At 43.6% G+C, this 27,895-nt stretch overlaps 1 protein-coding gene across 5 annotated transcripts in view; it reads right to left on the bottom strand.

The window, feature by feature from the left end:
* The window catches only part of ARHGEF28 (Rho guanine nucleotide exchange factor 28), a 165,210-nt gene that overhangs the window by 104,181 nt on the left and 33,134 nt on the right, over nt 1–27,895 (bottom strand). For 4 of the 5 annotated variants that reach the window (XM_089779347.1, XM_089779344.1, XM_089779346.1 and 1 more), the window contains exons 3-5: nt 23,636–23,783; nt 18,098–18,391; nt 622–805 (exon numbers count right to left, since the gene is read on the bottom strand). In XM_089779347.1, coding sequence (XP_089635473.1) covers nt 622–805; nt 18,098–18,391; nt 23,636–23,783 — 626 coding nt within the window. The remainder of the gene's footprint in view (nt 1–621; nt 806–18,097; nt 18,392–23,635; nt 23,784–27,895) is intronic. The other variant, XM_089779348.1, reaches the window with a different exon arrangement.

Raw genomic sequence — 27,895 nt, 5'->3', positions numbered from 1 at the left:
TGGCCTGCAGACGGGGGGGGGGGGAGCAGAGCGGAGCGCGCGGCCAGCTGACAGCCCAGACGCGTCTGGGCTGTCAGCTGGCCGCGCGTTCCGCCGCCGCTTTGCTTCCTCTCCCTGGTCTGCTCGAGACCAGGGAGAGGAAGTGCCCCGTTCGTAACTGCGGATCCGACGTAAGTCGGATCCGCGTAACTCGGGGACTGCCTGTATATGCTATTGTACAATTTTGCATTGAGCTCCCACAAATCCAAAAATAACAGTGGCATTTTAAAAACATTAATTGTGTAAACAACAGATTTAAGTCAGATGTCAAACAAATTATTTACTCCAAAAAGGAAAAAATAAAAGAATTCCTTCTATCAATCCAGAGTTTGAACCAAATTTAGATTTGTATGTTTACCATTATATTATTGTTAAAAATTCTACCAGTTGCCACATACTTGCCAAGGAAGATATACACGAAATCCTTATTTTTAACAAGAAATGCAAGACTGCACATGTAAAAAAGCAAGGCTGGCAACAACAAACAGAAATGGAAATTCAGTTTAAACTATTTGAAAAAAATTTTGCTCTTCAGTTTTAACAGCTAACAATTTAACAGCGGTAGCAGACTATTATACTCACTTCATGAAGATTTCAACAAGTCTGGAGTGCCCATTCTGTGAAGCCAGATCTAATGGCGTTGCTCCAGCTTCATTAGGTAAAGCTAATGCTAGAAGCCCACCAGGCTGAGATAACAGGAACTGCGAGAGTTTAACCAAGCCAAATCTTACAGTGAGATGAAGAAGCGTTTCTCTGCAATTAGACTCTAAAATAAAATAAATTTGTTAGCAAACACAATACAAAACTTTTTAAATTCTGAGCACATACAAAATATATATAGTCCAAAGATCCACTTATTCCAAAGGTTAAAGAAAATTCTCAGAGTCTTTATTTTCTACATCTCATCTCTCTCCGTGTGTCTAGCATCTAGCTCAATGGGGCCCTGATCCCTGAGTAGGCTCTCTAGGCTCTACTATACTACAAATTATAAACAACAAGGCAGGTTCCTATTGCTTTGCATTTCCACAACAGCACAAAGCAGACAAAACTGGGGTCAAGAATCGAAAGCAGTTTCTTTACAATGCATGTGATTTAACATGAGTATAGCAAAAGATTCTTAGTGGAGCAAACATGCAGGTAAAATGGATGCATTTTTTTCATTTCACTTTTCAGCATGGTGACTTCACCTGCCTCTTTGTCCTCTGCTTTTTAACATGTAAGCATAGGCGTGCGCACGGGGTGTGCCGGGTGTGCTCAGGCACACCCTAATGTCTGGGGCCAGCCAGCAGCTGCTGGAGGAAGAGGGGGGATTTGTGACGGAGCACCACAGCCCCTCACTTTAAATTCCCCACAGCCATCTACTGGGCACTGTGGAGCAGAGAAAGTGCATGTGTGGCGTCCTCAAACGCCGCGCAACAGATGAAAGGGGAAAACTGGGAACTTTAAAACAAGCAGCCCAGCTCCAAAAGCAGCTGGGGCCTAACTACAGACAGCGGCCCAAGCCATTTTTGTGACCCGGGCCCCGCCCTACAGCACCGTGCAGCTCCCTAGGGGTGCCCCAGCCTGTCCCAGCAGCACCGCACGGTGCCCAGCCCCGGGGGCATCCCCACCCGGCCCTGCAGCACCGTGTGGCGTCCTGAGGGTGCTCCTCCCCAGCACTGAAGCTTGGGCTGGCTCTGACTCCAGCCCTGCAAGCTGTAAGGCAGAAGCTGAAGGTAAAGGGGTGGGGGGAATAAGAGGAAGGGGTAGGAGAAAAAGGGGCTTTTGCGGTGGGGGAGGGTGGAGGAGGAAGAAAGGGGAAGGGGTGGAAGGGGCTTGTACAGAGGAGGAGGGGAGAGGGGGAGGAAAGGGGAAGTCACCAAATGGACAGGGTAAAAGAGACACAAATGCTAGGGGGCGAAGTGGAGACAATGAGGAAAAGAGCAGGAGGGGAGGTGTCAGTGGGAGGGGGGACAGGGTGATGCTGGAAGAGGAGAGGGTAAGAGCATTGGAGATTGGAGGGGGAGGTGCTGGGAGAAGGCTTGACAGAAGGGGTAGGCATGAGGAAGGTGGGGTTGGGGCATGAGGAGAATGGGCATCAGGGAAAAAAGCGCAAAGGGGGCAGGGGCAGTGAAGGAAGGGAGAGGCACCAGGAAGGTGCAGGGGTAAGGGAAGGTGCAGGTGCAAGAGGTTTTGGGGGTGAAGCAGAAGGGCAGACACCTGCAGGGGAGGGACCAGCACCAGAGGAGAGAGGCAGGGCAGGTGTGTAGAGGGAGGTGTTAGAAGAGGGGATGAGGAGAGGTAGCTCACACGATCAGAGTGGGGCTACTGGAGGAGTGGGCACAGGGGGGAGAGACTGGCTGGTGGAGGGGGGGCAGGTCTTAGGAAGGCTGAGGGCAGTGAGAAGGGCAGGAGTCAGGACAGCAGTGGAGGGTGAGGGGTTGGGGGGCAGCAGGCACCAGGGGAGTTGATGGAGCAAGCCTGCTAAAAAAATTTTACTGGTTGGGGGCGGGGGGAAATGCATGTAGTCTATTGCATTAACCTATAAGCTTTTGCTTATCAGTAAATCAGTTAATCGACTATACTGTTACATCCCTGCTGCAAACTCCTCAAAATACTGTCCTTTGCCCCCCACTATCTTTCATTCTGATTGCAACATGCAGTTACATGAAAGGCTAGAACTGTTAGTATGATTTGATATTTTAGGTCAGTTACTCTATAGTACTAATAACAATAATCAAACTCCAAAGGAACAAAAATCTTATTTTGGATCCACTGGATTATAGAATTCACTTTAAACATCATCTCATTGAATAAATCCACTTTTCAGTTCAATTTGCACAGTCAATTAGAATATATTACTGCCAACTACATGTTCCACCTATGACAAAGGAAAGGTGTGATCCCTGATTGGGATGTATGCATTAGGGATGTAATAGTGTAGTTGATTAACCAATTAACTGATAAGCAAAAGCTTTTAGGTTAATACTATAGACTACACACATTTCCCTCCCCCCTCCTTTTGCCACTACATTTTTTAGCAGGCTGGCCAGCAGTCTGGCTCAGTCCTGGCTTGCGATGGGTCCGGGTCCTACCCCTGCTGCAGCTCTCCATTTAAAGTGTTTTAGGATCTGGGCAGGAAGGCAGCCCAGCTCAGTTCTGGCTTGCGCCAGGTCCGGGAGCTCATACGCCTCCTAGACAGGGACTATTGCCACTCCACACTGCTGCCTCTTTATCAGAGGCAGCAGTGCAGGGTAACAGGCAGCCGGTCTGCAAGGGGAGCTGGTTTTTAAATTGGCTCCCCTCATGGACCAGCTCCTACCTGGTACCATGCGCTGCTGCCTCTGATATAGAGTAGCAACATGGAGTGGCAGGGGGCTCCTCGGTAGTGAGGCCAGAGCGCACTGGCTGCCAGCTCTGCCCCTAGGGACTATAGAATAGTTGACTAACCAATAAGAATTCATGAGGTTACTCAACTATTCAATTAACTGGTATTTAACATCCCTAGTACACACGTGTATGTGCATACAGACCATTAACAAAGAGTAAAAAAGGTTTGCAAAATTTATGCCCCACCGTACTAGTTATAACAAACAGAGAAAGAAGGATAGCTCAAAGGAGAGAGATAGGGTAGCTGGTCAAAGAATCAAATACTTATTTTAACCCAGAAGACTGCTGAATCAACCAGTGCAATCACTATGAAAACAGATAATTACAGTGGCTCAAAACTGTGTGAGAGACAGATTCTGCCATCAGTTCAGTGATAGTAACATCTTTTATAACTTACCATAGGCATTGCAGTAACTTATTTATTTGCATCACCAAGACATACAAAATATGTTTTATATTATAAGGCACTTATGACTTAAAAAGTAACATGATAATTTGACCAACATTAATCACCCAATACTACTTTAAGAAAACACTTTGAACAATGTTCTTGGCCTGTAACAAAAACCTACCCCACTAGAGGTAGGAAAATTGCACTAAAGGAAGGAAAAATTAAACTGAAAAAAATCATACCTCAGGCAATGCTCAAGAGAAGCTAGGTAAGTCACTACTATTTTGTGCTGCAGTTTTCAAAAGTGACCACTGCATTTAGGAGTTTAACTTTTGGGTGCCCTAACTTCTGTCACCCTGCGACACCTTGTGCTTGATTTTCGACAATACTAAACTCTTTTAAAAGTTAAATCCCTAAAAGTCTAGATACCCCAAATAAGTGAAGTAATTCTTTGTAAAAAGTTAGGGATGACAACAAATACTACTGAGAGTAAAGAGAAACTGAGCCTTTCTACATCATATCATCTAAGCAAATCTCAGAGGGCTTGAGAATGGCCATGGCCACTTCTAGTCAATTTTTTTTAGTCTTGAAAAATAATTATGCTTAAATGTGCACTATCCTGTTTTTATCAGTGTACTTTAATAGGTTTACTAACCCTGGATATTCATAGCTGCTTAGAAGCTGCAAGATAATCTGCAATTTCTGACTCCTCAAAGCTCAAAGGCTCACTCTGAAACTCATACCAAGTGGTGACATGTCACATGTGCAGAACTTGAAGAAGTTTTTTAAAATTACAGACTGGCAATAGGGAAAATAAAAAGATAAAGAAAAATGAAAATGTGGGTGGGACAAAACCCTTAAATCTGGGCATCATTCATTTTATTGAATTTATTTGCAAAAAGAAAAAAAGATTAGGGAAAGACTAGATGTTTAAAAAAGGAAAGATTTGAAAAGGAAAAGCTACTTGCAAAAGTTTTCAATTTTGAGAAAAGACCATTTATCATTAAAGAATTATTCCCCACTCCCTCTCCTTTAAGATATGAATGAAAGATTTCAACCATTTCTAACTAAGCATAACATAGTATGGCAGTTGTTTAATAAAGGCCTAGTTGCTGCAAAGCAGGTGACATTGGAAAGGGGATATTGCAGCTAGACCTTGTTTTGCATCAGATCTTGATTCTGCAGCCAAAAAACTGAGTTCAAGTGATAAAAATCTGAGCCAAACAATCTGTTTTAAACATTAAATAAATCCTTTTGTTTGTACTTGCACCTGAATCCCTTCCTCCATCCAAACAATAAAAGAACAAAACAAATATTTCTCACTGACAGAAATGACTAAGCTCTTTCTGGGCTATGAATCTCATTTCCTGGAAGGAGACTGAAAACGCCAGACTTGTAACTTGAAGAGATGACGGAGACAACACAACAGGCCGACAGATTCCAGTTTTTTCTGGCTCCATCTTCCTATGAACTCCTAGTGCATTGTGAGGCATTTATATTAGATAAGAGATTGTTTATAAAATGTTCTTCAGTATATCCCAGTCTACACACTGTGAATAGTCATGTGAGTTGACTTCAATGGGACTAGTCATAGCTAGGTACATGAGTAGGTCTTTGCAGTACCAGAGCCTTTGTTAGTATTATGTGACTAGACCTCTGTTTGTCCAATATTGATCTCTATTCCCCCTTATTGTATCTTTTATTTTTTAAAATAGGTCACTTATCCCTCATTCCTAAGAATAGTACAGGCTAGAGCATTTTTCATCTTATCATACTTCTGGCAAATAAGTTTGGACAAATTCTCATTCAAAGAGTGAAAAGTGGTCCCTGACATTCCAATTAGGGTTGCCAGGTGTCTGGTTTTGAACCGGACAGTCCAGTATTTGAGCTTTCTGTTCGGGAAACAAATTGAGAAAATATAAATGTCCGGTATTTTCTAAATAAGATGTAATGTAGATTGTGATGTAATGTCAAGTGTGTCCAGTATTTCTGTTGAAACCATCTGGCAACCCTAATTCCAATCATTGCAGTTAAGGTAGAACCCTCTAATATGTTTAAGATTACATCAATAAACACTTTTTTAAAAAAAAACAGCCTGGCAAGTAGCAAGAGAACTGATTTCTTTAAAGATACTAATTCTCACTAATTCTTCCAAATGTGTCATATGGAGTGAGATACTCGCCCTCTCTCTCATACACACTAGGGATGTTAAATATTGGTTAACTCAATAGACGTGAATTCTTATCGGTTAGTCAACTATTCTATAGTCCCCGAGGGCAGGGCCATCAGCAGCGCGGGGTGCCAGGCAGGAGCTAGTTCATGAGAGAAGCCAGTTTAAAAACCAGCTCCTCTTGCAGACCTGCTACTTGTTGCCCTGTGCTGCTGCCTCTGATAAAGAGGCAGCAGTGCAGGGTGGCAGCAGCCCCTGTCTGCAGTGGGGGAGGAAAAGGTCTGAGCTCCCTGACCACCCGGTGCAAACCTGGCTCCTAATACACTTTAAATGCAGAGCCACAGCAGGGATAGGTCCCACACTTGGCATAAGCCAGAACCAAGTTGGGCTGCTAAAAAATAATTTTACTGGTTGGGGGCGGGAGAGGGATATGCGTGTAGTTTACTGCATTAACCTATAAGCTTTTGCTTATCAGTTAATCGGTTAATTGACTATACTGTTACATCCCTAATACACACCACACATAGACCCCTTCACACTATGTAAAGGGACCATAATGGCACAAATGGCCCTAAAAATCCATAGTTTGGGATGTGGCGGGATTTCCCTAGTACAGAAACTACAGAAATTGGCTGTAAGGTGTAGGTAATTCTGCATCACTATGTACTCACATAATGAGCACTGCTTATTTTTAATTTTTTTCACAAAAAAGTTTCTGCAGAAAAAGTTGTTGCACTTCTGCCTGCTGCCCACCAGAGGGTGCTGTAGTGACAGAACACAGCAACAGCTCCCAGCCAGGTAGGGAAGAGAAAGAGCCTGCACAGCCTTCTTCACAGCATCTGTCAGGCCAGGTCAGAAGATAGGGGCTATGCAGAGAATGACAGCATTGGGTGCTGGGGTGTCAGATCAGGAGTCGTAAGCGCTAGTGGGCAGGACAGACTGAGGAAGGGGCTGAATGGGAGTGGAGGTTCAGGGTGGGAAAGGAAGAAAGACACAGGGCCACATGGGAGAAAATACAAGGCCACACAGGGATAGGAGGTTGCTGAGTGGGGGCATGGAGACATATGGGGACAGGTCCAGGTCCACATAGGTGTGGGGGCAGCTGAGTGGAGGCATAGAGACATATGGGGGACAGAAAGAGGAGGTGCAGGGCCACATGGGGATGGGAGGGAATGGAAGTGGAAGGACACATATGGACAGGGGGTGCAAGGACACAAGTGAATGGAGAAAGGGGGTATCTGAATGGGGGCTGAGGCACACATGTGCCTGAATGAATGGGAAAGGCTGGGGTTAGCCAGCATCCGCATGGGGAAAATCCCTCAAGTTCCTTTTAACCCCCAAAAAAACCTGTTCCATACTTTTCCCACCTTGGCTCCTTCTCAGCATTTACTTCCCTGACTCTTAGCTCCTCCAATACCCCTGATTCCCCCAAGCCATTGAACTGCTTCTGAGGGATGTGGGAAATGAATTATTACTCAGAATTCTGCATTAATATGCCTAGTAAAGAATCTATTTGTCAAAAATATTTGAATGTTTGTTGTTGTCTGTATTGTTGCAGGCATACTTGCTGGCAAGTATTTGATTTAAATGACCAAAATAATTAAAACTGGTGTGATTATATTGTTTTATTTTGACAAATATTATATGCAGAATTTAAAAATAGTGTATGCAGAATTTTAAATTTTTTTGGTGCAGAAGTAACAGCTGCCTCAAGGGTCATGCACAAGGTGGGTATTGGGAGGCAAGGCTACAGCATATGGTATTGCATAAATGTCTGTGTAGTGCTGAGACTCAAAGAACAGCCTCACCAGGATTTGTCTAAATTATGCCAGAGAAGTTTCCAAATCCTAAAGCAACTCGGAGGCTACGTCTACACTGGCCCCTTTTCCGGAAGGGGCATGTTAATTTCAGCTATCGTAATAGGGAAATCCGCGGGGGATTTAAATATCCCCCGCGGCATTTAAATAAAAATGTCCGCCGCTTTTTTCCGGCTTTTAGAAAAGCCGGAAAAGAGCGTCCACACTGGCCCCGATCCTCCGGAAAAAGTGCCCCTTTCCGGAGGATCTTATTCCTACTTCGAAGTAGGAATAAGATCCTCCGGAAAAGGGCACTTTTTCCGGAGGATCGGGGCCAGTGTGGACGCTCTTTTCCGGCTTTTCTAAAAGCCGGAAAAAAGCGTCGGACATTTTTATTTAAATGCCGCGGGGGATATTTAAATCCCCCGCGGATTTCCCTATTACGATAGCTGAAATTAACATGCCCCTTCCGGAAAAGGGGCCAGTGTAGACGTAGCCGGACTGTAAACACAGTTATATAAATGCAGAGGTGCTTTATACTGGCATAGCTAATTTCTGAATGGGGACGATAATTAGGGCCTTACCAAAAACATTACCATGAAAAATGCATCAGAGGGGGGAATCAGCATTTCTCAAGTTGGGGGTCCTGACCCAAAAGGGAGTTACAAGGGGATAACAAGTTTATTTCAGGTGGGTTGTGGTGTTGCCACTCTTGATTCTATGCTGCTGCCTTCAGAGCTGGGTGGCCGGTGACTGAGATCGAAGCTCAGCTGTCAACAGGGTAGAAGTAAGGGTGACAATACCATATAATGCCATCCTTACTTCTGTGCTGCTACTGGCATTGACTCTGTCTTCACAGCTGCTCTCCTACTCAGCAGCTGCTGCTCTTCAGCTGTCCAGCTCTGAAGGCAGCACCACCACGGCCAGCATCAGCACACAACAGAAGTAAGGATAGCAGTACCACAATTCTCCCTATAATAACCTTCCATTCTGACAAGTGTCAGAGGGGTAGCCATGTTTGTCTGTAATGCGAAAAAGCAACAAGGAGTCCTCTGGCACTTTAAACACTAAGGCTACGTCTACACTGGCAGCTTCATGCGCAAGAACTGTTTTGTAGAAGAGTTCTTGTGCAAAAAGTCTTCCACAAGAGTGCATCTACACTGGCATGTGCTTTTGCGCAAGAGCGTCCATGACAGTGTGGACAGTTTCTTGCGCAAGAAAGCTCTGATGGCCATTTTAGCCAGAGGGGTTTCTTGTGCAAGAAATTCATGTTGCCTGTCTACAATGCCCTCCTGCGTAAGAGGGCTTATTCCTCGTGGGGAGAGGAATAACTCTTCCAGAAGAAGCCCTGTTTTCCGACGCTAGACTGTAAATTTACTTGCACAAGAACGCGCGTGCAGTGTAGACACCCGGCAAGCTTTTGCACAAGAATTGCTGTTCTTGCACAAGAAGCCGCCAGTGTAGACATAGCCTAAGAGATTTATTTGGTCATAATATTTTGTGGGCAAAGGCCCACATATTTATGCCTGCCTCTGTAATTTACTCCTCCTATGCATCTGACAAAGCGGGCATTTGCCCACGAAAGCTTATGCCCAAATAAAGCTTTTAGTCTTCAAGGTATCAAAGGACTCCTCCTTATTTTTATAATAAACTTGTAACCATCCATTCCCCACAACTCCTTTTTGCGACAGGACCCCTACAATTACAACACTGTGAAATTTCACATTTAAATAGTGAGATTATGAAATTTACAATTTTTAAAATCCTGTGACCACGAAATTGACCAAAATGGACAGTGAATTTCGTAGGGCCCTAGAGATAATAGAGGCACAGTACAGAATCTCCTGTGTACAGAAATCAGGGGATTTTACACACAGGCCAGATCTGCTCTGGAATTATTCCCCACTATAGCAATGTCAGCTGCAGGTACACATTTTTTATAACATTTCTATTCCAGCAAATGCTCCTTGTGTAGCTACAATTATACAAGTACTTTGTATAGTTTATTTCACTCAGGGAAAATATATATGCTATACCACATAAAAAGCACGTATTTGTTGCATCTACATTTATGTTTGCTTGTCAGGCAATTCTAACAAGTTATGAGGTAATATACAAGAGATCTGTTGGCAGAAAGATATTTCCCTTGCATTGCTACTATAGCCAAACAGTCACAAGTTGTCTAGCTTATTATTATTATTGTTTACTGAGCACTGAAAATGTGCCTAATGTTGAGAGTTTCCAATCTCAGAAACAAATGCAGAGAAGATAATAGAAATTCCCATAATGGAACAGACCCTAGGCCCATCCAGTTCAATAGCCCATCTCCATTCAGAGATTGGTTTAATCACCAAAAAATTAAGTCTTTTCAAAATTTGTTAGCACTTGCAAATGTAATTCTCAATATTCTTGTTGTCCCTGCAAATGTCCAATCCCTTTTTGAGCAGCCCTTTAAAATCTAAGATGGAATGGGGTATGGAGTGGGGGGATATCAGAAATTTCTTCCATACTAACTGTATGTATCACTTATTCCCAATATTCCCCTAATCTTTGAAGGAGAATACATGCGTTTTGTGAATTTTCACACCTTTTCTTTTAAAAAAAATATCAAATTTGAATGCAAATTAAGTGAGAAAGTCTTATACACATATTTTCTGTTCAGTTTAGAGCAAGGATACAGTGTGAATAAGCTAAGTGTGAGCAGCTGAGACTTATTAAGAATGGCTACTGTCACAAGAAGTACAAGTAAAGAGAACTACACCGGCAAACAAAGAGTACGTCTAGACAGCAGTGCTATTTCAGGATACGTCTGGAATCCTGAAATAGTACTTTCTGTGTTTTAACAGCATACTTTGATTGTATTTTGAAATAATGGGTAATGGGCTTGCTATTCTGAAGGCCCTGGTAAACCTCATTCCACGAGAATTAAGGGACTTGTCAGAATAGTGGTCTATTTCAAAATTTGGTGCTGTATAGGCAGCACCAAATTTCAAAATCGACTATCTTGAAATAAGCTACATGATTTGCACAGCTCAAATTCCATAGCTTATTTCAAGTTAGTGCCACTGTGTAGATGCACCCAAAGAAAAGTAAAGTCTAAAACAGGGCTACTCAACATGCAGCCCACAGCTGGTATGTTTGCAGCCCATGGTGCGATTTGGGTTTACGCGGGGCTTAATATGTGGCCCGCAGATGGGATCCTTTGAACGTGGCCTCTACTGGGAACACACTCCACAACAGCGAGACATCTCCCAGGTGGGGTGAGCACTGACAGATGCAAGTGGATGGGCTGGCTGAAACAGATGAGTACTGGGTGTCAGTGTTTCTAGTTCCCAGGGAGGAAGTGCCAGGAGCACCGGGGCATTGTGGGAAGTGCTGGCTGCTTAGCCTAATGGGCAAAGCCTGAGAGGTGCTGACTAGCTCATACTGGCCACATTTGAGTCCAGTGCCAAGACTTAAGGCTTAATCTTTGCATTCATGCTCGTCAGTGTGAAAGAAGCTATTTGCATATATATTTGCATGTATACGCAACCAAACTTAAATTTTGGCCCTCGGCATGTGCTGTGAGTATCATTGTGGCCCCCGCGGCTTCTAAAGTTGAGTAGCCCTGGTCTACAATGTCACAAAATGATTGATATTCTTCAGAAAAAATAGATGAAAAAATGGAGAGGGGTTGAATTCTCTACCAGTTTCTCTTCCAAGAACTATTCCTAAGAAATAATTATGGCATTTATGAAATAGGCAATTAATGTTATTTTTGCTAGAAAATTAAATATGTGCATAGGCTACTTCCTTTGCTAGATCTCTAAAATTGATTTTCAAGGTGAATAACATTCATTAAAATTTAGTAACAGATAACTTGGTTGCTTCTACTAATGGTTCCAAATCCTAAAGAACATTATTTACCTTAACAAAAAACAGGACTGTGTAGCACTTTAAAGACTAACAAGATGGTTTAATAGGTGATGAGCTTTCGTGGGCCAGACCCACTTCCTCAGAAAGCTCATCACCTATTAAACCATCTTTGTTAGTCTTTAAAGTGCTACACAGTCCTGTTTTTTGTTTCAGCTGCACCAGACTAACACGGCTACATTTCTACCATTATTTACCTTGAAAGTTATTGTGGTTTATGACAAAAGAAGTTGCTAATGTTCTTATTTAATCAACAGCACAGTTACATTCATCCAATCTTCACGCTACCCTACAGCAGGCTAGGGATGTAAAATCCCATTTAGTTGGTTAACTGGTTAAATGTAGTGTTTAACTGATTAAAAGGGAGACAGGCGGGACTGCTCCAGCTAGGTTAGAATGCCACTGTCCTCAGTGGGCCTTGCTGGGTTGGAGCAGCCCGCTGGATAACTAGAACCAGCAAATATCACCCTACAACAGACCCCTGAGACCATCCATCCATCATACAGCCAAAATTACTTGAAAAAGTTACTTGTCTATGGATGCCCTTCCAGATGTTTGGCCAGATAGATCTGCAAAATTTATGGGTGAGTTCCACAGCCTGCACTGTTCCCCACAAATTCTACCCCCCACACACAATGAAACAGAGGACAAGCTGTGCAGAGATCCTTGCAGAGATTTCCTCCCCTATCCCAGACCTCTCTCTCAGGTTTCTGCCCATGGGATGGGTCAATTTGGCATGATAGCTGAAAAAAACTACTCTCTCTACAGATCCCTTAATCTCTATGCTGCTCTACAGGGGTTCTCTGTAAAGGAAATAAAAATGACCTGACATAGGAAGCACTTTAAAATACAAGTTCTAGAACTGCTTGAAAAAAATCAATTTTTTTGGAAAAAAATTGGCGAAAAGGGAAACATTTTCCTATTTTTTGGCCAACTCTAACAAATTCTGAGCTTTAGGACACATTAGTGGTTAACATCCTACAGGATTTCATTTTCACAAATAAATGCCCTTATGATTACAAAAGGGTGGGGGGAGGGTATTTGAATGCACAGAATCTCTCCCTTAGCTCTGCTTGTGATTGTGAAGCAGAAATCACGATTCCTCATGTATTATGTATATATAGATAGCTGATGACATTGCTCTCTGTGTGTGCAAACAACCATTTATTACTATAATAATTTATGCTTCCTGAAAGGTTCATGAGTTTATTAACTTTTCCTTTTTTCAAGTTTAAATAATGGAGCTAACAAGTTCTGACCTGTGTGACTGTATTAAATTCCTGAATTGTTTAGAAAACTCAGTGGCCAATTCAATTCCTCCCTTTATCCAGCCCATTTTGTACACTTACAAAGGGATTACAAGAACTGGTTCCAAATACCTAACTCTTATGAATAAATTATTCTTTTGACTGTATTTTCATCAAACCATAGGTCTCTAAATGCTCATTAAAAAAGGACCAAAACCACCATAAGGCAGAATAATTTCCTCCATGAATGTCATTCTAAAGTCATTTTCTTTGAATAAACAATGGGAATAGATAATAGCAGCCCTTTGAAAATTAACAATACAAGTAAATAGGTCTTTTGTCTGATAAACGTGTGTTCCTAGCATAAGTAGTCTCACAGTAACTGATAAGCAACTGATTAGTGAACAAATCATGTACAGTATATTAGTACTTCTCTGCCAGGGATAAGAGGAAGTTATGCAAGCTATTAGTTATACAAGACTTTGTAAAAAGAAATGCAAGAAACAAAATAAACCATATACATAGAAATGAGAGGGAAAGGGCATAGTGAGGGGAGGAAAAAAACATGTAATGTAGACAAAGAAGCTGACAAAGTCAATCAAAATGTATGCAATGAGAACAGGGGACATGCAGGCCGTATGCAGGAATTTCTGGGCGGAGTGTTTTATAAATGTGGACGGAAAAGATGTGAATGTACCCCTATGGTCCCCCAAGTAAGCAGGAAAATCAGCCCCAGCTTTCCTCCAGCTGGACAGAGCATGGGAGAAGGAGGCTCAGGCAGCGCACCACTCCTGCTTTCCCCTGGCACGCCAGAGCATGCTTACTTAGAGAGTCATGAGGGGTGCCTCCCCACATACAGGCCTGAGATGACTTCACAAGGTCCCTTCTGCTACTATGACTATTAAAAAAGCGCTGCTCAGGTATTTGTAAACTCGTCAAATAGTGAGAGAGTGATGCTCCCTGACAACTTAGATTACATGCTCTTTGGGACAAGGTCTCTCTTTCTGTTGAGTGTTTATACAGAGCCTAGCACAATGGGACCCTGATCCATGTTTAGAAAGCAGACCCAAGGCACAAATGAAATACAAACAACAAAGGACCCGGTCAGATATTTTTCATTGGAACATGTGTCAAAAAGGGTCAAGAGTAAGAGATAACACCAATAATGAAAAAGCAACCCACTATAAACTTCAACAGTTTAGCTAATACAAATGCCCATGATGTAGAGACACTGCACACCAGTACAAAGAGGACCTGCAATGGTGCAACATATCAGTGTTTCTCAACCAGTGGTATGAGTCCCCTTTAGGGTATTCGAGAGAAGTCTGGGGCAGGGGCAGCCCGTGACTATAGGTGGACTCCGTTGTTGCCTAAGGCGCCGCCTTCAACGGGGCACCCGGGGTGCCCGATGATGATGTCAGTCTATTGACAGCTCTGCAGGCGGGGGCACCAATCGTGCATTCTGCCTGGGGCACCAGCTGCTGCAGCCTGCTTCAGGCTGCTCTTGGTCTGGTGGGTACGTCAACACAACTGAAATTTGGAGAAAACTGAATTTTTGTTTTAAGGTTTACAGCACTTCTTTTTTTGTACTTTTTACACCCAAAAATTTCATCGCCCGCCTGGCTACAATTAAGTTGTTTAAACAAATGTTTTGCAATGGTAGAAAAAAAATGTTGTGTGTCTGAAAACTGTACATACTGGGGGTACTTTATTAAAAAAAAAAAGATTGAGAAACACTGCATTATATACTAGTAAGTTAGCAGAGCAAATCACCTTGTTGCAAGTTCCATCTTACCCTTAAGGGGCACATACAACCTGGAGTTTACCTCTATAGCTATTCTGGTATACTCCCCTGACTTAAAAAAAAAAAAAAAAAAGAGAGAGAGAGAAAGAGGAGACAGCAGTATAGAATAGTGGCACTCTGAGAAAAGCTGTTCAGAACAACGCAAATCAAAAGGGATCAATTGGAGTAACCAGTGTTCGTGTCCTGAATAAACAGATATAACCTCTTCTTGGTTCATATATGTAATTTCTATCAATGTTATCAAGAGATTTGCATGCATATTGAGAGAAGAATGTACCCTACCATTCCAAATAAATACAATTCAAGTTCTTGGAGTAGTATACGTGCTTCATATCTGACTCCAGAAGTGAGGGCCCACCTCAGAGAAAGAGTTGCTACATATTGAGGGGAGTTTTATTCAGGAACCAACAACAAGAGAATCACTGATGATTTTAACTACCATGACACAGGCATGAGGAGAGAGGTGGTTTCATGGGTAGGTAAGTAGCACATTAGGGCTGTGTCTACATTGGCGCTTTTGTGCAAAAACTTGCTGCTTGTCTACACTGGCCACGAGTTCTTGTGCAAATACACTGACGTTCTAATGTATGAAATCAGTGCTTCTTGCGCAAGAACTATGATGCTCCCACTCAGGAAGAAGCCCTCTTGTGCAGCTGTTCTTGCGCAAGAGGCCAGTGTAGACAGGCAACATGAATTTCTTGCGCAAGAAAGCCCTATGGTTAAAATGGCCATCAGAGCTTTCTTGCGCAAGAGAGCATCTACACTGGCAAGGATGCTCTTGCGCAAAAGCACATCTCTTGCACAAAAGCACACGTCAGTGTAGACGCTCTCTTCTGGAAGAGTTTTTGCACAAGAACTCTTCCGCAAAAGCGTTCTTGCGCAAGATCATGCCAATGTAGACGTAGCCTAGTAGTGGTTTCATGGGTAGGTAAGTAGCACTGTCCCCACTGCCTTGAAATGCACCCAGAAGCAAACAGTAAATCGGTACAGAACTTTTAAATATGGCTGTTATGTGCTTCGAGAACAGTTCACCTTGCACAGGTAAGAAGTATCCTGCAACATGCAGAAGCTTCCATGTGGTCTTCAAGGGAGAAGGGCTAACTATTGACCATTAGTTCCTGCCTCAGACAGAATCACAAGTTACAGGGGGAATATCTAAAACAGTCAACGCAGCCCTGTTCTACAACAGGATATTACAGTGTCTACTAGTACTTTAGACAAGAGCCTCCTTCGGACTCCAAAGTGGAATGCACTGAAGTAATGAGAAGACGACTCCCATTGACTTCTGCAGCCTGGGATAAAGCCATTGATTAGAAACTGTACTCAACCACAATGTAGTCTAGTGATGTGAAGCAATGTTTACTACACATGAGAAGGAAACAAAAGAACATAGTTCTTATTGCCTAAGCCAGCAACTCCTCCTACACATGTGCACTAATTCAGTGCACCACATAAGCCACTACTTTTATGGGGGTATTAAAAAAAAAACAAAAAAAATCAACTCTTTGGTTATATACCTAACATCTCATTCTCTAGGGGAAAATAATCCTATGAATGAAACTCATTTTTTGAAACAGACTTCCAATTTCTGAAAAAAATCTTTTTTAAAAAAAAGCAACACAAAGCACCCTAGAGCAGTATGAAATACACTAGTATCTACAGACATAGTAGAATTAGAAAAATCTTGAAACTATTCTCACCCAAAGAGTACAACAAACAGAACCAGGTGAAACTCTCATGATCTTTTCCCAAATGTCTTTTTCAGCTTAAGGTCACATAGGGTTGCTTGTTCTCAAATTTTGAACAAATTTCAAGTACTCAAAACTTAGCTAAGTTTCAAATAGTTCACAAGCAAAGCTATAAATTGACTGGGTCTGAAGTAGAGATGTAAAGGAGGAGACAATTAGTCAACTACCTGATAAGCCTAGGCTTATTGGGTAATCAAGTAGACTACTCACACACACACACCCTTACTGCCTCTATATCAGAGGCAGCAAGAGGGGTTGGGGAAGCAGGAGCCAGTGCTGGGGGGAGCCGGCTTGAAAGCTGGCTCCCTCCAGCACAGTACCTCCCATCTCGGGGTACTGCTGCCTCAATCAGAGACAGCAATGTGTGGGGTGGGAGAGGGGAACAGGAGGCTGCTCCAGCAGCAGCCCGTCTGTGGGAGATTCCAGCAGGGAGTTGGGACTACAGATTGTATTGATTACATGATTACCCAATTACCTGCCTCTTAACATCCTTAGTCTGAAGAAAAAGTTCACACTGCAGAAAACTGAAACCTAATTGTGTGTGAAACCTGAAGCCAACATTTCACCTGATTTCAATACAAAAGATTTAGTACTACTGCTCAAATACAGTACCATGGCTATTTTTCATTCTGCATCCTCTCAGCGCACAACCAGTTAGTAAAATATCCCACTCATGCTTCCCTAGCAGAACATATTGATACATTAATGACGAGCCCGTCTTGTACAGCTGAGGCGGGGAAACTCCAGCCTGGATGCCACACATAATTTAGCAGGGCTAGCTGCTGATGGGCCATCACACACTTTGTTTATCTGAGTATCCGCAGGCACAGAGCCCTGCAGCTCCCAGTGACTGCAGTTCGTCGTTCCTGGCCAATGGGAGATGCGGGAAGCAGTGGCCAGGCCTGCACCACTTCTCGTGGCTTTCCTTGGCCAGGAATGGCAAACAGTGGCCACTGGGAGCTGCAGGGCTCCATACTTGTGGACACTCAGCTAAACAAACAGTCTAGCTAACCTCGATGAGCTGAGTGTGGCCCGCAAGCTGGAGGTTCCCCACCCGTGTTGTACAGGGTGGCTTGAAAGTTATGGAATACATATTTTTCAAGGGGTTAACGCAATCCTAAATGAGGCCTCACCGTTGATGGTACTGGGGTTAATAATAATCAGTCACTAGTTAGAATTCCTGTAATGCAACATTCTTGTGTCCCTTTCATGACAATTTTTTTCATATCTTCTTTTGTTTGTGTAAAACTTTTTAAAAAGTTTTCATCAGTTTGGAATCAAGATGGAGACACTTTGTTATTATAATCTTTGAGGTTTTGTGAGGCGCCAAATTTGTCATCAATTGTAGACAGGCATTATTCATCAAAAGGACTAAATTCACAGTGAGAGTCAAGGTACAAAAGGTTCTTTGAGAGACTGAATTACAACAATTATTAATGATTTGTGATGCTACAGGAACAAACTGAAGCCTTGATTTCCCTTCTCTGAAACAAGTTTCCCATCACAGCAGTAAAATAAGCCACAGAGATGTAGAAATTTCTATGAAAGTTCCCACTCTCTAGTTTGAATTGTACAGGTATAGGCAAATTACAGTTAAAAGCATTTCAATGAAAAATCCTACCATCTTCAGAACAACTTCCAAGGATGTTCCATGTAGGTGGCAGTTCTTCATGAGCTATGGCCAGCATCACATCATGATCCAGTGATTGCAAATCTTCTACAGTTAGCCCAAACTTACTAAGCAGTGTCTGGTGACTAGTAGAAGTGACACAGTCAAAGTGGCTAATCAGAAAATGAGATAACTTGCAAGCCAGATTCTGCCTGTAAGTGACAGAAGAGCAGCCTAGGGTCACAGGTGAACATCCCTTCATGTACATGAACACAGAGACTGAAACTGTTTCTTGGCATCCATGGCCTGAAATATAAAGTAGATAAATCATTAACATGTTAACTTCTTCCAGAATATATATTGCTCTTTCTTCATCTCTTTATAAACTTAAAAAATACCTAGTTGCTTTATTTTACTTCCCTCCATTTAAATCCAGTTGTTAAAGGGAAACCTATCAATCACTTTTGATCTTAAATTTAAACCTGACTATACAGTTAATAAATATCCTCCCAGTTATTCTGATGTATTTGGGCGGGGGAGATGAGGTTAAATTATCTGCCTCTCATAACTGTTGTTCTTCACATGATTGCTCATGTCCATTCCAATAGGTGTGTGTATCCACTGCATGCACAACTGCTGGAGAATTTTTTTTTAGCGGTACCCATCAGGTTGGCTGTACATTCCCCAAGCGTGGCACCTAATGTGTCGACTATCCAATAAGCTTTTGCTTGTTGACTAGCCAATTAGTCGCTTACATCCCTAGTTTAAAAGGGCTTCTTCTGAGGTGCAGGGGTGTAGATCCTAGGGATTTTAGGGTTGCCCCAAAGTCCTTCAGGCTGTGCAGATGGGAGTTCATACTCTCTGCAAACACTCCTGAGCAGTTGTAGTAGTCGGGTCCTCTGGAGAAATGCCTGAGACCTGCAACCATGAGATGCACCTCAAGGTGGGGGACCAGCCTCTCCCAGTTTTCTTTTGTAATGAGATATCAGGAAAGCGAGAATAGAGTGGCATGCTCACCCCTGCCTGGTCCTGCAGGGAATGGTGCCAGTGTTCCTTTGTGGTATCTCTCCTCAGCAGCAACGGATCCCATACCAGATACCGAGGTCAGTGCACTGCTCACCACTGGAGCTGGTGCAAACTTTGGGGGCGGAGGTCTGCCTTCATTAGCAAGCACTTCCGGAGATGATCATGTTATTTCCTTGTCCTAGGCAAGAAGTTCTTACAAACAGGGCACTTTTCAATTTGATGGCCCTCTCTAAGGCACTTGAGGCATGAAAAGTGCTGATTGCCCTTGGGCATAGGCTTCCCATAGCTCTTGCAGGATTTTAAATCTCTGATACTACAGCATGCCCCCGTGTGGATCTGTAAATGGGGGGGGGAGGTACCCAAAGTAACTAACTACTACAATGATTAACTGAATGACGCGCAACTAACAATGGATACCAGTAACAGTGCTTACCAAGCCAGAGTTTAAGGAAGCTCCAACAGTAAGAAGGAACTGAGAGGACAGCAAGTCAGCAATGTCTTATCCACTGCACCATGAAAGTGCCACGCTGGAGTCGGGGGTCTGACAACCTCTATGGGCCCCAGGGTGAGGTGGGAAGGGCAGCTCCACTCTCCCAGAAGGGGCAGGGCCTCCAGAAAAAGGGCCAGAGCCAGGGCATCCAGCCCTCCATGCTGCTGTGAGCGCATCATGTCACCAGCCCTTAGAGCCAACCAGAGAGTGCAGCACTCTGGCAGTGATTTAAAGGGCTCGGGACTTTGGCTGCTACTGCTGCTACTGTGGCAGTCCCCATGCCCCAGGCCCCTTTGAATCACTGGGTTCCAAGGTAACTCACCCCTTGCTCCTCCTGTCAATGGACCTACTGTGGGCTCCACAGCCAATCTGAAGGGTACCACTAAGGGAAAATTCTGCAACGACTGTGCACAAGGCATGCACACACACCTATTGGAATGCACATGGGCAATCACTCGAAGAAGAACCAGACATACCAGTACTGAATACTTTAAAATGGTCTGTTTAAAACCACATCAGATTGCAGTAAGTGTTAAATGCCCTTATACAAAAGCATGAGGCAGGATAGGACATTTCAGCACCTACATAATTTAAATAAGTGAGAGATGTGAACAGCTAATTTAAATGATCTTTGTCCTAGAACTCCCCGGACTGTCTTGGTTCTACTCTGCAGAGTTCTCAACAATCAACAGCAGGACTGAGGATGGGGAGAAGGGCAGGTGGTCATTGGCTAACTGCATCTAAGCCTGGTTGCAGTTTGAATAGATCCCAGCATGCAGATTTTGGGGGCATGCACAGCCAGACACCACCAACCCCATATCCAGAGCACATCTGCTAGGTCACAGAATGTGTGTGTTTGGGGGTTGGAGAGAGACAGAATTAGGAGCAGTGAATGGACAGGGCATCAGATGTCATCAGCAGTATAGCAGCTGTTCAAATGTAAATTAAAGATGCAACAATCATCTGGACTTGACCATTACAACCTTCAGCATAGGACCAATATAGATCACAGACACAACTCTTTCCATACTTTCCTTCTGCCCCCTAACAAGGTAAGCCCATTTGTGACTGTTGTCACCAATCACAGAAGCAGTTTCTTAAGTAGAAAGCACGAAAAATGAGGACAGCAAAGAAAGGGATTCCTGAGGGACATGGAGTGGGAGCACTGGACATTTTTAACATGGATTTTATATCCACTGACCTCCCTGGAAGCTTTCCACAAATGTACATTGCTATTTATAAAACCACAGTTTTGACAAAATTGCAATTTCACATTTTTATTTATGGCTGGAATTTTCACAGGTTATCAATCACACTGTGTTAAGAGCCCACTCTCCTAGGCACATAACTCCCTCAGGCTCCTTTGAAAACCCCCAGGGTTAGTTTCCATGGTAGTCATTTATGTGAGCTGGCAAACTGATAGAAATACCTCTACAAGACTTGCACACTGCTCTTCTACATCTCACATGAGTGAATGCTGAAACCTACTGATAGTATTTTAAAGGATAGACAATGTAGGTATACACCTAATTTCTGCATACTAGTACCACAGTTGTTCATACAGATCAGATAAATACACAAAAATGGGCAAGCACATGGGGAACAGAGATAGCAATGGCCTTTAAACAAAAATGATACAAAGTACTTTTATTTGGCAATTTGCTAAGTAAAATTTTGTTACAATATATAGACTATTCTACTTTCAATCTTTGTTTTAATCTCCCATTGTTGAGTGTAGTCTATGACCTTATGTTTTTATTTGCTACTAGAGCTGTCAATTGACATGCATTAATGTCTGAGATCAATGCAGTCCAGGATTAACGCATTACATTTGTTAACGCATTAATCGCAGGCGTTAATGCTGCACTGCCCCTTTGAAGTGCTGCTGAGGCAGCGCAACACGGAGCCTGGGATCAGCTGGAGACTCCCCAGCTGACCTGGGGCTCCACTGCTCCTTTGAAATACACGTTTCAAAGAAGTAGCTGCCTTACAGCTGAGCTGCAGAACAACTGTGCTAAGGCTGCCCCTTTAAAATACCACTTCTACACACATTTCAAAGGGGCAGCCCTGGAGCCCCCAGGTTTTCCCTGGTTACTCCCCAACCCCTCCCTGACCCTTTTTTCTTTTTTTGCTTGACAAATTTTTGTCCGCGTGTATGTGTGTGTGGTTGGTTGGTGTTTTTGAGAAACCTTTTGACAACCCTACGGGCAAGCCGAACAGTTACCTGCGGCCACCAATTGGTTAGGACCAGCTCTGTTCATGGGTGACATAATATAATTCCAGAAGTCAAATGAACATGGGTGCAGTGTGAACAGCTGTTTTAGGGAAACTAATCACCATACCCTCACCCCTTCCGTGCTCACTGGACTCCAGCCCCCATTGTGACCACTGGTTCCTGCCCTAAGCTAGTGCCCCCCCTTGTTTTCCTCTAGAATACCAGGTGGCCAGACAGTGTAACCCCAGAGCACTGGTATAATGGCAAAAACAGCAGCCAGCAAGTTTTCCTACAACCAGAACTCCAGGGCTGGAGCACCTGGAGCTGGAAAATTAGTCAGCTGCTGTTTTTACCATTATGCTGGGCAGTGCAGCCTTGGGATGTGAGTGTAACCGTTTACATGGAGAACTGATGAGCCTGGGCTCATTGGTTAATGTGCACAGTTATATGCAGTCCCTCCCTTCCCCTCCTGCACTACTGCCTCTGTATCAGCAGTACTGGGGTGGGAGGCAAGAGCTGGTACATGGTAAGCCGCTTCCTCACCCCACACTGCTGCATAGCTTTTAAGCCAACTGCTCCCCATGCATACTGGCTCCAGCCTGCTCCCCAGTACAGGAGGCAGCAGCAGGGAACGGGGGCGGGGACTGCATGTAAGCGTGCACATTAATCAATGAGCGCAGGCACACTGGTTAACTATGTAAACGGTGACACTTTCACATCCCTAGTCTGCACCGCCCCATGTATCAGAAGTAGTGGATGGGGGGAGAACAGGCAGCAGCCGACTGCCCCCCTCCTCGTGTAAATGTGTAACCACTGAACTTTTCAGTGGTTACACGTTTACTTTAATAAACGTATTTTAACATCCCTAGTGCAGCCCCAGCCTTCTGGCCCCGGAGTACTAGGCTGTCAGCAAACAGAGCCCCAGCCCTCCCATGCCTGAAGCACCAGGAGGCTGGCAGCCATGGAAGAGCCAACCACCTGCAGAGGGAGAAGCAGGAAGGAGAATGGGGGCAGAATGTGAGTGGGCCTCCCCTTGCCTCCACTAGCCGCTGCCCATGCAAATAAGTATGGGGATTTCTCACCACACCAGGAACAAAAGATTTATTTGCTCCCTAACAAGGGTGTTTCCCATTCCTTTTTATTTCTTCCCCCTACAATCCAAAGGAACAACACAGAAAGGTCAAGGCCATAAAAAGAAGCATTTAAAATGCAGAGGCAGGTCTAGACCCTTAACCTGAACCCTGCCTCCTTGGATCTACCTCTCGCAGTACAATATCTTCACATCATTTGTCAAACAATAGAGTGCAGGCTAGAATTGTCCACAAAATCCCACAGAACAGCACACATGTAACCCAGACCTGGACAAATCGGGAAAATCCCCAGAGCAAGCCAAGACTGAATAATTGGAAGCTCTTAACCACACTACATCCTGGGATGGTTCACAGATTGACACAGTGGGATTCTGCAGGCTTCCCAAGTCCAGGATGTCCAGGTGCAAAAGACCAGGGCTAAGATTTGGCTTGTTTTGTAGAAGTCACAAAGGCTTAATCATCAAGCCACACCTGAAGACCACATGCATTGCCCTGCTCCCCCACTGCAAACAATATACTGTATAACATTGCAAAAGGCACAAGAGGTGGCAAAAGGCACAAATTAACCACTCAAACTCATCCCCAAAGTCCACCCCACTGCACCATGTGTCCCATTAGAAAAACTTAATAAGACAACACAACTATTTTGAAAAATCAGGTTTCCATTCACATCAAAAAAGGAAAGTGGGAGTAGAAAGAGAAAAAATTGAAACAACCACCATGCTCACCTGGAATGATGGACTGCAGAGCATTATTATTAATTCGCTCAGCAAATGTTATATGTCTCTGAGTTGATCCATCGTAAACAAAGTAAAATTCAGCATCTTCTGGGAGGTAAATATCTTTGTCAAACTTTGCTTGTATAGTCATCTGTCCCTGAAAAAGGAATATAACTTTATACATATACATACCCAGCAGTATTCTAACAGCCAATAAACCCAGTAATATATATTTCAGATTGTAAAAGTTTACTGGTTATTTTTCAATTCTGCAAGAGTAGTACAAATAAAAATCTGCTTTTATCCATCCTTGTTCAGATGGCAATACTATATTAAACTGTAATAGATAGGATTATTTTTTACAACTATTTAAAAAACTCCTGTAGTCTCAATTCATAACTTTAGAAGAATATCAAACTTTTAACCAAGCACAAATAGGTGTGTCAAAATAAGTAGGCCAATCAACCAGTGTATTTTAACATATGAGAACATCTATTAAAATATTAAATCTCTGCATTCTGAAATACATTTTATGCTAACTTACATCAAAAATTTCTTCAAATGAAATAACGTTATTGCTGACACTTGATGACAAAAGTATTAATATATATATATATATATATGCGCAACAATAGTACAATATAAAAAATAATAGGTCCCAGAGATAGCTGCCCTTTTATTTTATTTTTTAAATAATCAATAGAAAACAACATGCCAAGAAAAATCCACCATACAATAGCTTAAAAAAACACAGGAAAAGGATCTAAAAGGAGCAAACAATAACAAAATGTCTGCAATGTCTGAGAGGAAATTTAGATGAAGTTGCATTTCCTAAAAGAGAAGAACAGCTTGCTTTGCAAGGACTGCTGGTTGCTATGGTTACTTTTAATAAGCCACTGACAGAAATGTCCTAACATGACGCTAAATGCATGTTTTATGGAAAACAAATTGCATTAAAACATCAAAATCTTTCATACTTCAAAAGGATATCCAATCTGTATCTACTGAAATCAGGTTCCCGAGTGAGTGATCTAGAAGAGAACTTTCATGAGAGTTCGATTATGACCATTTACACTGACACAATATAAATGTAATATTTTTATTGTTTCCCTTAACTCAGATTTCCTCTGGTGGTTTGTAATCATCACTGAAGCACAGTATTAGAAGTGCCTACATAAACATCGGTCCCCCTGCGCTGACCACTCCTCTTGGTTTTCACTTTAATTTATTTCTGTGCCTCAGTTCCAAAGCAGAATCCAAGAAGTGCCTCTTACATAGGGGCTCCCACCGTACCTCACCTCTGACCAAGTCACTGGTGTGGGCTGTCACCAACTCCTCACTCAGACTCGCCTGAATCCTGAGTTTTGTTTCCTTTCTCTCTGGAAATGGCTTATGATGGTTATGAGTTCACAAGTGTCTTAAATAAACCCAGGTGTATGGAATTTAAATAAAACTAAAGCACATAGTGTCAGACTAAATGTGAGCAAAATTTGAAGTCTAGCACACTAAGGCCTGCTCTACACTATAAAGCTAGATTAGGTGAAGGCACCTTGCATCAGCTTGGCTATGACGGGTCTACACTTACATTTAATGTTTTGAAATGCCTTTTCCTGACTGTCCAGCCAGGGGAGCACACTCTTCCTTTGCTGTGTACAAGTGCTCAGGCCTAACTGACCACACCATTGCACAGTCCATGCATGCTCGAGCCTGGAGCAGACAGAGAGATTGTCTCTCATGGGCCTGAGCCAGTGCAGGCAAAGCTAAGGATCAGCTGTAGAAACATGGACACCCATAAGCAGATTGCATGGGGGATGCAGGAAAAAGGTTATGGCAGGAGTCAGCAGCAGAACCAAGTGAAAGCCAAGGAACTGCAGCAGGCACATCAGAAGGCCAGGGAGGCCAACAGTCGAGGCCACAGCTCCATTCCCTGCTAAGATGCAAACCTGCTGCTTTTACAAAATGCTCCATGCCACACGTGGGGGAGACCCACAACCACCTTCAATGCCGCTCTGAATACTTCTGAGTAGCCTGAGTCTCAGGTCCCTGGCATGAATAGCAAGGATCAGGAGGAGGTAGACGAGGAAGAGGTGAGGATGAGGGATTGGTGCCAGAGGGGGTCCAGCTGCAAAACAAGCCAGTAAACATTTAAGATTCTGCCTCAGTCCAGTTGGTTATGCACAGATGAGCCCAATACAGGGGAAGGAATCTGGAGTAAGTGTGCCAATTTACTTATTTTAGTGATGGTGTCCTCAACAGGACACGGCCATCAACTTTTCATTAATGTACTCCTCCTAAAAGAGGTAGCAATACAACAAAGAGAACTAGTGTTATCTGCTTTTCATTCCCATATACTGTTAGGCAAAGGGAATTATGCAAAACACAGGGATGTCCCTGGAGTCCTCCTGAGAGACCATTATGAAACTTTCACAGAGGTGCTCTGCAATCCTCTTCCAAAGGTTTCAAGGGATGACAGCCTTATTTCTGCCTCCGCAGCAGGACACTTTCCTGTGCCAGCCAGCGACAGCTTTGGAAGTATTCAGTGACACTGCCCTATATTTATAGTTTCATGCAACCAAGCAATGTTCTCCTCATTTCTCTCATATCGGCAAGCCCTATTCAACATGGCAGGTGCTGTCAGTTGGTGCCCTGCTTGGGACCTACAGATTCAATTAGAGGCAATGCATGGAGGGAAACAGAGGGGGGTCATGTCCCCAGAAACACTGTGGGTGGGAGGAACAAGGGGCCAGAGCCTCTGGGTGGCCCAGGAGATTAGCAGGGTGACCTGGCACCTACAGCAAGATTTACCACCACCACCACCACCACCCTCCCAGTCACTAGTAGTGATGGGGAAAGCAGCTCCACTCCCCTGGCTCCCTGCCACGTTGCTTGGGGAGGGGACGGAATCATCCCCTTCTCCTTCCCTCCGCACTCACTGGTAGGAAGCGGAACAACATGCCTGGGAGCGGGTTGAGCAGAGGACCACATCACTCCACTTCCCCCCACTGATGCCGGTGAGTGCAGGTGGACCCTTGCTGTCGGCACCAGGCCACCACTAGTCCACCAGGGCCACATCACTCGGGGGAGGCAGCTTGGGAGAAGAGGCAGGGCAGGAGTGGAGCAGAGGTGGGGAAGAGGTGCAGAGTAGGGGCAGGGTCTGCAGTGTTGTTCCAGCCCTCTCCCCAGGCTAGAAGTGGCACAGGGAGGAGCGGCCCCCATGTTCTTCCTCACCAGTCGTCCCTGGATTCAATCTCAGACTTACTCCCTTTGCAGCCCATGGAGAACTGCAGTATAGCATCTCTCTACATGTCCCCCTCCAATATTCTACAGGACACCCCGGCCTCTACCACACTCCAGGTCATTAAGGACAACCACAGCTTCTCATACACTGACTTGTGAGAGCTATGGTTGATGCATGTGTAGCTAAAATGGACCTAAAGATTCCTGCCCCTTCTCTAACCTCTGTGATAAGTGTATTAGGATTTTAATATCTGTGTTTTTAACTTTCACAGAAGTGGGTTTGTTTTGTTTTGAAGTATTGTCATTACTCAATCATCATAGAATACTAGGACTGGAAGGGACCTCGAGAGGTCATCGAGTCCAGTCCCCTGCCCCCATGGCAGGACCAAATACTGTCTAGACCATCCCTGATAGACATTTATCTAACCTACTCTTAAATATCTCCAGAGATGGGGATTCCACAACCTCCCTGGGCAATTTATTCCAGTGTTTAACTACCCTGACAGTTAGGAACTTTTTCCTAACGTCCAACCTAAACCTCCCTTGCTGCAGTTTAAGCCCATTGCTTCTTGTTCTAGCCTCAGAGGCCAAGATGAACAAGTTTTCTCCCTCCTCCTTATGACACCCTTTTAGATACCTGAAAACGGCTATCAAGTCCCCCCTCAGTCTTCTCTTTGCTAAATTAAACAAACACAATTCTTTCAGCCTTCCTTCATAGGTCATGTTCTCTAGACCTTTAATCAGTTTTGTTGCTCTTCTCTGGACCCTCTCCAATTTTCTCTTTAAAAAAATAACTTCATTAGTTCCCAACATATGCTGCAGAATGCCTGCTGGCAGTGAAAGCCTACTGACAACTCATAGGATAAGAGATGCATGCTATGATATAATCATAAATGAACAGCAAACACCATAAAATTAATAGATGCTTTGAGAGTGTTATATTCGTAGACGTGCATCAAGCACCATATAATTTCTAGCAGGCCTCCAAATGAGAGGAGCCAGATAGAGCATAGTACACCACAATGCATTACT

This window comes from Pelodiscus sinensis, chromosome 6 (assembly GCF_052426305.1).
Source record: "Pelodiscus sinensis isolate ZL-2025 chromosome 6, ASM5242630v1, whole genome shotgun sequence".
NCBI lineage: Eukaryota > Metazoa > Chordata > Testudines > Trionychidae > Pelodiscus > Pelodiscus sinensis.
This window is presented reverse-complemented; position numbering and strand designations above follow the sequence as displayed.